Source organism: Tamandua tetradactyla, chromosome 25, assembly GCF_023851605.1.
Source record: "Tamandua tetradactyla isolate mTamTet1 chromosome 25, mTamTet1.pri, whole genome shotgun sequence".
NCBI lineage: Eukaryota > Metazoa > Chordata > Mammalia > Pilosa > Myrmecophagidae > Tamandua > Tamandua tetradactyla.
In genome coordinates this window covers 16,140,801-16,153,356 of record NC_135351.1, presented here as the reverse complement: position 1 = coordinate 16,153,356, position 12,556 = coordinate 16,140,801, and the positions used below count along the sequence as shown (strand labels likewise).

The following is a 12,556-nucleotide window of genomic DNA, read 5'->3' as shown; positions in this document are numbered from 1 at the left end:
TTTCTTTCACTGCCCGTATCACAGCCCTGACTATACTTTTAATATAGTGATCTGTATGCCTCTCCCACTAGGCTGTGCATGCAGTGATGTCACCCACAAGGTCTGGTACTGCTCACATTAATATTCCCAGAGCTAGATACAGTTCCAGCACATGGAAGGCCTTCAGTAAAAGGGAAATATATATATATTTTTTGCAAGGGCCTTAGAGCAGAGGAAATCTTAGAAGCACAGAGGCAATTTTGACACATTGTGGGTTTCCAGGGCCAACCCCTGCAGCTTGTGATTTTGCCTCAAGAGGAAATAAAAGCATAACTTGGCTACATCTTTGCAGTTTATTCCTGCCAGTTTTACTTTTCTATAAATATAGCCTAGCCTTCCTTTTCAAGGAATTTGGATAAGATCACTGCACTGGACTATTTTGGGGAGGCACTCTCTGTTCCATTTCAGAGGGGATGTTCTCATCTGTCTTCATTCCTGGGGCAGGTGTGGAGACGTGCTGCTGGCACCTACTGCCAACGCCACCCAAGCAGCTAGGCATGCCAGGCTAAGAGCTTCCAAGCAGCGGGCAGAACCTCAGTGGACAGACTGAGATGCATGTGGGGATCATGTCCTGCAGGACCCGTGATTCAATTTTCTCCATTACTGCTTTCCAACTCCTGCCATGGATATAGGGACGCTTCCGAGAGGGACCCCTTGTCTTTTGGTGCTTTCACCGGCACAGGAGCTCAGCCTTCAGGGTGTAATGCTGAAGGCCTCTTAAGGACTCCAGCCTTCAGCTGTGACTGAAGGATGTGTGAGCAGTCATCAGAGGTGGGGATTTGTCTCAATACCAAAATGGAGGGAAATGTTGAGACCGTAATTTTCCAGCATAGTTTTCTTATTGCTATGTAACTTACAAAATGCTATCTCTGGGTATGCCTTTGAAGGTGTTGTATACAAATACATACACACCTGTAACCTGTCTTATAGTAAAACTACAGTACAACTTATTATGGCAAATGATAAATGTAACTCAGGTGGAAATAATAATCAGCTGAGAATGCACTGTGTTAACCCCTTTCATTTGTTCAATCAAGTGTATAATCTTATATATCAATACAGTATATGAATTTACTACATAGACTTATTCTTTATATTTAAAATTGAATATATTATTTACATATGAAAGTACGTTATAAGGCATGCATACAAGACACTCATGCAAACCAGTTAAAACTGGCCCACCAATTAACACCGCCACAATCAATCTATTGTGTATTTACTTAATATCTGGTTGTCATCTACATTTGGGAAAGTCTGTACATCAATGTAGTATTTGAATATATGGACAATTTTTCATGTTGAACATCCTTATGTTGTCGTTTTTTCTTTGGGTTAAGAACTAGTACAGAAAATCTCTCCTTTCCAAAAGTAAGGATAAATAATTCTGAATCCAGTTAAGAATAAATGATACTACAGGGTAAAACATTGACTTTTTTTTTTTAACCATAATAGGTTAGGTATATCATGTACCATCCATCTAATGAGATATAAAGATATTCTAGAATATTTCTTTCTACCTTTTCTAATTTGGGAGCTAAAGATTTCTTTAAAAAAATAAAACACTAAATAAAAATATCATATTCAGCTGCCAAATTAATCAGCAGCATGACTAATAACTCAAGTGGACTCAGTAGCAACTTCAGCTGTCACATGTTTTACTACTTCTTCCCAAGAGAGGCTTAAATGGAATTTTTTTCAGAAATTTTGTGAATGTAATTTTTTTTCCCCACATGGGCAGGCACTAGGAATCGAACCCGGGTCTCTGGCATGGCAGGCGAGAACTCTGCGCCCTGAATGTGATTTTAATGATTTATGAATAATCTGAGGCCACTGTATTTGCATCCAGCAAAAGACAAGTTTTCCAGTGTCTTGAAAAAGTTCACATAACCAGGTGCCCTTCTCATAGGAGAAGCATTGGGGCTCGGTCCTGTAGCCTTGCCAAATGTACCAAATGAAGCTCTTGTTGTGCCAGAAGGAAATGCATCTCCCACTTCATCATTTAGGGATTCATGCCGGCAAATGGCAAGCATTTATATGTGTTTTATTATTAGAAACCACTTTCCATAGCAGAGTCAGGAAGACCATTGCAAGGGATATCATAGAATCTTTATTATTTTCTCAGACCTTACAGAACGCTCCCATTTTCTTTCTTATACCCATGTCTTAAACCTCACTATATATATCAAACAAATGCTTCATTTAGATTTCTCGTTTCTGAAGATCTAAGTGTTCTCTCCTCCATCACTCAGGGGAGATACAGAGGAGTCTTCTATTTAGAGTTTTGCTCATATGTTGTTCTAGTTTGCTAGCGGCTGGAATGCAACACACCAGAAACAGATTGGCTTTTAATAAAAGGGGATTTATTTCATTAGCTCTTCAGAGGAAAGGCAGCTAACTTTCATCTGAGGTTCTTTCTTAGGTGGGAAGGCTCAGGGTGATCTCTGCTGGCCTTCTCTCCAGGTCTCTGGATTCCAACAACTTTCCCCGGGGTGATTTCTTTCTGCATCTCCAAAGGCCTGGGCTGAACTATGCATGCTGAGATGAGGAATGCTTAGCTGCTTGGGCTGTGCTATGTTGAACTCTCTCATTTAAGCACCAGCCAATTAAATCAAACATCATTCATTGCAGCAGGCACGCCTCCTAGCCGACTGCAGATGGAATGAGCAACAGATGAGTTTCACGTACCATTGGCTCATGTTCACAGCAACATAACTAGGCACCTTAACCTGGCCAAGTTGATGACTGAATCTAACCACCACATATGCCAACCATTCACTGGTGTTTAGGAAAGCATGAATGGTCCTGCTACATTTTAATGGCTCTGCAATGACCAGGAAGGCCACAAACTCAGAGTCAGGGTGAAGGGACTCAGTTTGAGGACCAACAATTTAGAGATTGACGATTTTCAGAGACTAGTTCTAATTTCAGGAATTAAAAATTTATAGCAACAAGGCTTTAGGGTTCCATCCAAGAAACAGAGGCAGAAAATAAAAACTGGGGATGCTTACCGTGAGAACTTCCCAAGATTTCAAGAGTCTGTGTAACTTTCCTGTGTTTGTCATTTCCCTTCATTCCCCAAATAAATTAGCATTAAAAGTCCTAGCTCTGCGGATAGCTGCTCAGGTCCAAGAAGCAGAATATCTCCTATTTCATAGTTAATTTCAAGGAGGAAAACCAATAAATAGAGAAGGTGATAATGCTGATGGAGAGAAAGCAGGCTGAATTTTTAAAGGTCTAGACGAAGAAGGGAATGCCCTCAGGCATATAATCAGCTAAAAACAACAAAAAAAAAGACAAAAGAAAAAAAAAAAACAATCTGCAAAGCCCTTCCATCACCTTATCTCAAATCCAGCAGGATGAGAACTCTTTGTGTTTCTTTCTCACTCTTACTTATTTAAAAAATACCCACATGGTATACCAGGCTGGGTTCTAAACTCTTGACATAGAGTACCTATTTTACAGATAAGGGAACTGAGGTGCAGAGCTAAATAAATTGAGCCAGGTCACACAAACAATGAGTACCAAAGGTGGGCCTTAAACCCACATAAGTTTGACCCCAGAGCCAGGGCTCTTAATGCCTTGGCTATGCTGACTCACCCCTTTTTCCTTTGCTGTCCACCAAGCTACAAAGTATGCAGCTATCTTTGTTATGCAATAATGCCTCCCTTCCACTCACCTGCATCTTTCTGCCATGTCCAGGAATCATTGATTCAAGATTTTTCCCCTACGAAATTACCAATTCTTGTCTGCCAACTACCATACACAACTTATCTTTTACTCATGTCTTTTTCACTAGAGCAGTGAAAATAAAGATAGATGAGAACAAAGGGATTCATGCCAGAATGAAAGCATTCAGTTACAGAAAAAGTGGAGTTCTAAATTCAGATGATGTATTTATCAAATAAGAGTGGTGGTTCCTCCTAAAACAAACAAGCCCCAAACAATCACATAACAAAATCCCTGAGACACAAGAGAACACCTAGGATATAAAAGCAATCGTCAATCCTCTTGAAGAATTATTCGACAGGAGCAATTCTAAGGCTGGATTTCCCACCCTTTGGTTCAGACAACTGCAGTAATTAAATTCTACTAATTAAGACACCGAGTTGAAGTCAACAAGCCCCCAGTGAGAGACGAAGGAAAGAGATCTTACCTGCAGATGTGTGCTTGAACTTTTCACTTTTCTTCTTTCTCCATTTCCAAGGCTTGAAAATTCGTCCGAGGTTGGCAAACTTACTTCTTCTCCGGATGGGTGGGGTGTGGGTGCCCGGGACCAAGGAGTCTGACCGCATTGCCGCCAGCCTCTCCACTTCCTCGGCTTGTTTTTCCCGAGAAAGAGAGAGAAATAAAGAGAGAGAGAAAAAAGTGTTAAAATGGGAGCCTCACAGATGGCCAACGTTTTCCATGGTTACAGATAACAGAAACCACATGATTCTTTTTCCCTGTTGGAAGGGAAGCCATACCAGCGTGTTCTAAAGCCTGGGACAAGCCAAACCCTAGAGATTTGTCCACTCTTCACTGAGACTTGAGAAGGAGAGGGCTCTTAACAAGTCAGAGACTCCCCCAGAGCCAGGAGAGGGCACCGGGCCTCAAACCAGAGTCAGTGTAACTACTGGTCGGTCTGGTAATTTCTCAGATAAAACGTGGCAGATGCAGTCACTACAACACTGCTGAGAAAAAAGGAGGGAGGACACATTTATCAACTGTCTATTTCAATGCCAATTTCTCCACCATCCATTACGCTTTCCTTGCCACCACATTGCTTTATCCAGATTCTCAGAAGGTAGTGGAATCTGTGAAGCAGCTGTTTTACTGACTGATCTTAGAATGATTCACTCTTCCATTGGATTTTACCATTACGTTCGTTCTCTCTACTACTTCTGTTTTTTGTTTGTTTGCTTGCGTGTGTGTTCCTTTAAAAAAAGAAAACAATTCCTAGAAATTGCAAGTGGGAAGTGACCTTAGGTAACATCTAGATTAATCTCCCAAACTTCATATTTTAGGAAATTAAGACTTTCAAAGTAATAATGCTTAGTGAATCCTTTGTTAAAGGCTGCAATCACCCAGCACCCCAAGCTCTCTGTATCTCTTGGAATAAAACAAACTCTTTTCCAAGTTACATGAGTATTTACATATCCCAGAGAGGCAAACAGACCACAAGTTGAAGTTTTAAGACAGGAACGCTCAAAATAAGTAACCTCCTTGGAGAAGTCAAGGAGGTGGCAGGAACTTGCTTTTCCAAAAAGTAAAACTGGAGTAACAGATCCAAAACCACTCTCTTTGGTTTCTAACACCGTCCTTCGGAAAAATCAACTGGACATTCGCAACACGTACTACCCTTGGAAGCTTAAATCGTAGTCTGAGTGTCAGCCTGCTGCCGTCCGAAAATGATTTATCTCAGGAGATTTGTTTAATCAGCAAATATAAATGGAACCTTGACCAAGGGCCAGGTGGTGTGCTGTGGCAGTCACTGTGGTGAGAGATGACGAAGGGCTGGTAAAAGCTCCTGCTAGCAGGGCTGAGAAGCAGCAGATGGATCTGGGAGACTTAAGAAGTAAAGTGGAGGGCTTGATGATTGGTTGGATGGCTTGAGGGAGAGGGGCCAGATCATTTCCGATTCCCAGCTCCACGTCCGTGCCTTGAAATAGGGATGGCAAGGGGACACACAAGTGAGGGGGTGAAGGCAGCAATAATCCGGGCATGGTGTGACAGAGATGGTGCTCGTGCATTTGACTACTTGGTCCATGAACTATTAGATCTGATTTTCAAGTTTTATGGTTTGATGACCAATGACTTCTGTGCCAGACACTGATCATTTCCGGGTAGTTGCACGGAGGAACTGGAAATGTTCTCGAGCATACAACACAGAGGAAGAGACAGAGGTATGTTTATAAAAATGTGTCGGGGTGACTACCTAAAATTCAGAGTAGACAGCAACTAATTCTGCTTCCCCGAGTGGCAAAGACCCCTGGAGAGGTAATTTTGGGCTCAGAATCCAAACTGTTCTTCCCACACTGGGAAGATGGGGAAACGGATCTCCAGAAGGGGAAACAGATCTAGTAGGAACAGAGAGGGCTGAAAGGGCAGAGCACAACCAGGGGCTTCAAGAACCCCCAGTGACATGTGAGCGTCAGTTATTTCAAGTGAAATGGAGAGCAAGCAGTGAGAGGTGAGGTGGGCTGAGCCTGGAGCCAGATCGTGTGAGCTTTTGCAGTATCTTATTAGGCATTTGGGTCTTACCCTACAAGCTGTGCAAAAACGATGAGGATTCCAAAATGGGAAAATGACATTCATTATTACATTTACATTTGACATATGTAAATGTAATAATGAATGTCCAAGCCACTGTTGTGACATCAGGAAACAAAACAGAGCACAAAAACAACTCATAGGACTTATACTGAACGGGGAGCTGGGCAGGCAATAAAATTAAAGCTAAATAAATTATAGAATATGTTAGATGATTTGTGCTTTGGGAAAAACATAAAAGAAAAAGTAGGATGTGATAAAGGAAACGGAGAGTGTCTAAATGGGAGAGGGTTCAATTTTAATGAGCGTGGTGAGGGTCGGCCTGGTTGAGGAGGAAAGTTTTCAGAACGCAATCAGACTGGTTTCTCAGTAACCTGAACTGGAGTGACTAGAAATAGGTAGCAGAGAGAGCAATGGCGAGGCCATTGCAATTGACTGGACTGTAGAAACTAGGACCCAAATGGGGCAGTGACAGAAGGGACGGAGAGAAAAGAGCAGAATCAGTCTGGTGGTAGAATCAACCGATCTTGGTGATTCTCTGGATATACATGAGGCAGGACATGGAAGCAAGAAAAAGCTGGAGTTTTGGGTTGTCATGACTGGGTAGAGGGTGAAGATTTTATATTTTATAAAGAATTTTGATAATAAAAGGAAGGCATAGAGGATGTGGCTATATCAAAAGGGATTCTGGAACCTGGTAATGCAGTCTCTTTGCAAGGTCTCATTAGGGTTTGGATTTGATTCTGGAAAGTCATGGAGAACTATTGAGGGGAGGTGTCTGAAAGGTGGAACGGGGAGACTAGATATGCTAAAAAATCTGAGCTGTAAGAGCCAGTGGGGAGTGAGAGACTGAAGACGTGGGAAAGCAGTCGAGTAATTTATGAAACAAGGATTTCGGGAATGAAAAACGGAGGTGACTGGACATTTGAACTGAAGTCTTTAATCATAAATGGCAGAGACTGGACGCCAGCCCCAGGGAGATCATCTAGCAGAAGTGAGTGTGTAAAATGGATTATTTGGAGGCTAAAAGGAAGAAGATAAAGACTGAGGAGGCTTTAAGTTAAGTTGGAGTTGCAGAGTGGTTGAGGAGAGTGGTTAGAAAAAAGAGTTATAATGAAGAATGAGCAGGTTTGCTAAATGAGGTGAGCAACAGGTGCCTGGAGCAACCCTGAATTTGGAAATGACTTCCTTCAGATGGTATTGTCTGCTTGATTTGGTGCTTCTTCAACAATGTTTAGCAGCAGGGTAGAGAGCCCAGCAGGTTGTGACAATTGTTGGAAATGGGACCAAGGCAGAAGGGAGACCAAAGTGAAGAGTCCAGTGATCAGATATACTTTTTTCTCAAATATCGATCACCTTTCCCCTTGTCTTAGCTTAAACTGTGATTGTTGCTTGTCTAGATTTTGTGAATTTATATCCCCAGTCCCAGACTCTTGCCTTCCAACCTATACTGCTGATAGATTAACCTTCCAAAAGCCTGCTCTTAGAAACTTTGACTTCCCACAGCTTCAAGGAGACAGTGTCAATTTCAGGCTTGACCTTTGGGACCCTCTTCCTGACTCATCTGCCCCAAATTATCTTCCAATAGTTCTCTAAACACATTCTGCAGCCAAAATTAAATACTCCCTATGTGGCAGCCTTGTCCCAGGACCTGCGTTTGCTGATCGGCTTCAGAGGGATATCAAACCTATGAAAGCAAATGCCAGTTGTCCTGTGTATTTGGGTGGCCGCATTTGGTTAGAAGAAATTTCTATCTTTCTTTTGAGCCTCAAAACAGTCTACGTCGCAAAAGGTAAAATTAAAAAAGGATCCAGCTTTAGGCTTCTCTGAGCTCAACCGACCTAAAACATCTTCTGCTAAAGGTTACGGAGAGAGAATAGCTAAGGAATTCTTTAAAAAGAATCAAGACACGATTTATTCAGGATTGCAACTGAGCTTGCTTCTCATACTGGACACTCGGGATGTAGTTATTAAATAAACTAATGAAGGACTGCACTTAATTCAGCTCATTCACATACGTCTTGACAGGTACGAAAACAAGTATCATCATTTGCCTTAAGAAATACACCATGAGAACTCAAAATCTGATTTTTGTTTTTCACAATCACATAGTTTCATTGCAAAAGCTAAATAATTATATAGTCATCTTCAAGAGACATGGCTACTGGAACACAGCTCTACATTCTCAGGCAATTCCCTCCAGCCTCTCTGTTATGCATTAACTAAAAAGGTGATATCTATTTAATGCGTAAGAATAACCTCCAGGATAACCTCTCAACTCTGGAATCTCTCAGCCATTGACACTTCGCCTCATTTCTCTCTTCCCCCTTTTGGTCGAGAATGTCTTCTCAACCCCTTGGTGCTGAGTCCCAGCTCATTCTAGGATTTTTGTTCCACGTTGCCAGAAAGGTCCACACCCCTTGGAGTCATGTCCCACGTAGAGATGGGGAGGGCAGTGAGTCTGCTTGTCATGTTGGCTGAGAGAGAGAGGCCACATCTGAGCAACAAAAGAGGTTCTCTTGGGGGTGACTCTTAGGCCTAATTTTAAGTAGGCTTAGCCTATCCTTTGTGGGGTTAAGTTCATATAAACAAACCCCAAGACTGGGGGCTCAGCCTATTGCTTTGGTTGTCTCCACTGCTTGTGAGAATATCGAGAATTCCCACTTGGGGAAGCTGAATTTTCTCCCTTTCTCATCATTACCCCAAGGGGACTTTGCAAATACTTTTTTATTCACTGTTCAAATTCTTCTGGGATTTATTGAGGCATCACTCTGGACAAATCTACAAAATTTCATGCCCTGTTCAAGGTTCCATGTACTTACTGTGTTCAATTAACTGCCCACAAAAATTATATTAGGAAATGCACTAGTCGAAATACAAAGTTTGTACCAAATAAACATTTTTTGCTTTAGTCTCACACATAAGTTAAAGTTTTAAAATATTAATTACCATCTATTTCAACACCCTGCATTACTGACATTCCTTTGTTCTTCCTCATGCAAAATATTTTTAAATTTGTATGTTTACTCCCTATCATTATATACTCTAGGCATTCCTAGATTATACCATCTCAGTCTTTATTGTGTATCTTTCCTTCTGATTTCATTTGTGCCCCCAGCCTTCCTACCTTTATCATTCTCACATTCAGAAGTGTTCTATTATTGTATTAAAGTTAGGTAGTATTGTGCTATCAATTTCTGAATTTTTACAATCAGTTCCGTTGCACAATCTGTATCCCTTCAGTTCCAATTACCCAATATCTACCCTATTTCTATCTCCTGATGACCTCTGTTCTTAACCAAAATTGTCCAAGTTCATTCAGTAATGTTAGTTCATATCAGTGAGACCATACAGTATTTGTCCTTTTCTTTCTGGCTAGCCTCACTCAGCATAATGTCCTTGAAGTCCATCCATGTTGTTACATACTTCATAACTTTATTCTGTTTTTGTGTGCATGATTTTAATTACCAACAACCAAAGTACTGTGTCTGCCTGTGCTCTGAATCCCGCCCCTTATGACAGTTGGGATTGTTCCAGGTGGGCTATTAGAGCTTGTCATGAGAAAGGGTAGGGCAAGTGGCATGCTAGCTGGCACCTTTACCACCATCTTTCTCATGGCTTGGATTTTTTTTTTTTTTTTTTTTGGTGACTTGGATTTTAAAAGGCTTATCCAAGGAAAGCACCAATTTCTGATTCCTACTGGCCTAGAAAGCATTAGTAGTAAAGCATCCCACTGAGCAATTTGGAAAAAGTCTGTGCTCTCTGATGTCTACCCAGAGTCAACAACAGAGGCAGAAGCAACAGGACATCTCAGATGCCTGCTGTAGGTCTTTTCATGCGTTGAGGGCTCCTAGGATTTCTAGAGGACCTAAATGTCTCATAGGTTGGATGCTCGCTTCTTAGAACCAAAGGTGAACTCAAAACCAGGATACTGTATATAGCAGGATACGGTAACATTCATGCTTCCTCCCAATTTCATTAGAAGGGGTTATGTTTTCTCCATACTTCACCATTCTAGGAGTAGAAGCCCAAGATTGGGGTGGAGGTGAGGTTAGTTCTTACTTAGGTACACCTCTCAACCATAAGCCACACTACCTTTTCTTACAGCTGCAAAATGATATCCTACAGGGACCCAGCCATTCAAAAAGTTCTCCATAGCTGTGGTTTTCTCCTTTTAAAAATGCCCTTTTAGTCTTACAGAGTTACCTTGTCATGAGAAAGTGAAGGGTTAAAATTATCAGGCTTTTTCTAAATCTCCTGTTTACAGATTATCTTCTTGTGCCAGTTTGAAAGGATTATGTTCCCTAGAAAAGCCATGCTTTAATTCTGATTCCATCTCATGCAGGCAGCCCTTTCAACCTTCCTGTCTGGTTGTTGGGGCTTGACTCATGCCTCCCACAAAAGGTCCCAGCCCCAGGTCCTGTTGGTGTGAACCCATTTATAAATAGGGCCTTTGGGGATCTTATCAGTTAAGGTGTGCCCAAATCAAATATTAATCCACCATTGTTGAAGTCCTTATAAACAAAGGAAATGGGACCCAAGAGAAGGAAGCCACAGGGAGCAGCCAGAAGCTGGAAGCACATGGAAAGTGGAAGGGAAAGAAGACATTGCCATGTATGTTACCATGTGATGGAAAAGCCAAGGAACCCAAAAGATTGCCGGCCAATCTTGGAAGGAGGAAGCCAACCTTCTGGCCTTGGAAACTGGGAGCCAATAAATTCCTGTTGGTAAGTCAACGAACCCATAGTATGGTATTTGTCTTAGCAGCCAGGAAACGAGAACATTCGTTTTCCTTACAGGAGGCCCCTGAAATCTTACAGTAGACCTCTGTTCAGTGGAAAATGATTCAGGAAATGCTAAGGTAGTTCTCTTTTCTATCCCATTCTGCAGTTGCAGGAAATGAAACACAGAGGGCCAAGGGACTGCCTTAGAACGTGCCAACTCACATGGAGAGCTGAAGTGGCCCACGGCTCCTGAGACCTGACAGCTTTTGGCCCATCTCCCTCACATATTGTAGACGGCTTGAGAATGCTCACGACTGGGTTATACAGGCTCTCTGATCCAAGCCTTACAAAAGAGTCCATCCGTCTACTAAAACGATCAAATCCTTCCCTTCCTTAATCATCCTAAGCATTTTCCTTCCCTTGAGCTCACTCTAAGAGTTCATCAGAACTACTCAGTTACCTATTGAATGTAGGATGACAGAGAACCTTATGAAACCATACATTCCATTTAAGAATCATTTCTTGAGTCTACTTCCTATTAAGATCACAGTTCTCATTTTCTTTCGGTAATGACATTACGGTGCCCTTATTTTCCTCCTGTTAGCTCCCATACCAATTTTTAAATTCCATTTGTCATTTATGCAGTGACTACACGAAATCCAAACAGTACTCTGGGAAAGAATATTTTAGCAAACATGTTGATCCTCTTTGATATCAAAGTAACCTTGTTTTCTGTGTGTGTGTGTGTTAATTACCATCAATATAGTTTGGGCTTCTGGGTCTTGACTCAGAATGTAAGGAAGCCTGCTCAGATATTTTCTTAGAATTTCACAAGAAATTCTTAATTTTCCTTGTTTCAGAACACAAGGATTAGGTTCCATTAGTCTTTTTGCCAGAGATGACTGTCCTATTCTTTTCGTCCTGCCAATAATTCCCTTGGGGATCCTTGATTATTCTTCTTCATGACAGATGCTCAATTTTTAAAGAGGTTTAAAAGGGAAAGTCCTCAGTAAATTCTGCCTCACAAGAAGTTGTGAATGCATTCTATTTAGAGTTCTTTTTCAAATTACCATTTCTTTTTATCCAGTGACTGAACACATTGACCCTGGAGCCTAGAATTTGGACTCTGAATGCCAAGGTTAAGTGCCAATCACCAATTAGCCAGGTAACTATAGGCAGGCTGATTAAGCTCTCAGTTCCTCAACTGCAAAATGGGGGTAATAATATCTACTTCTCCTATGGTGTGATCACTATATTAATACATGAAAACTCTACATGAAACACATGAAAATAATAATGGGCACTTATAGCATGTGCTCAGTAAATATTTCCTGACTCAAACCTAGGATGTTGATTGATTTAGCCCATTATCTCTGTATTCACTCTTTTTACCTTCTGAATCTTGTCTGAAGGTGAAGGGCAGACGGCTGCTGGGTCTTAGCCGGAGGCATCAGAAAGTGCGATTAATGACTCTCAAATAGGAGTTATGCTCCAGTGCATCAATGGAACTAATTGAAAAGCACCAGTTCAGACAGAGCGGG

The 12,556-nt window shown here is 41.5% G+C and overlaps 1 protein-coding gene across 4 annotated transcripts in view; it reads right to left on the bottom strand.

The window, feature by feature from the left end:
* Window positions 1-12,556, bottom strand: part of LOC143669116 (phosphatase and actin regulator 1) — a 323,677-nt gene that overhangs the window by 223,550 nt on the left and 87,571 nt on the right. For all 4 annotated transcript variants that reach the window (XM_077143694.1, XM_077143695.1, XM_077143693.1 and 1 more), the window contains exon 2: window positions 4,196-4,360. In XM_077143694.1, coding sequence (XP_076999809.1) covers window positions 4,196-4,334 — 139 coding nt within the window. In that variant the 5' untranslated portion in view covers window positions 4,335-4,360. The remainder of the gene's footprint in view (window positions 1-4,195; window positions 4,361-12,556) is intronic.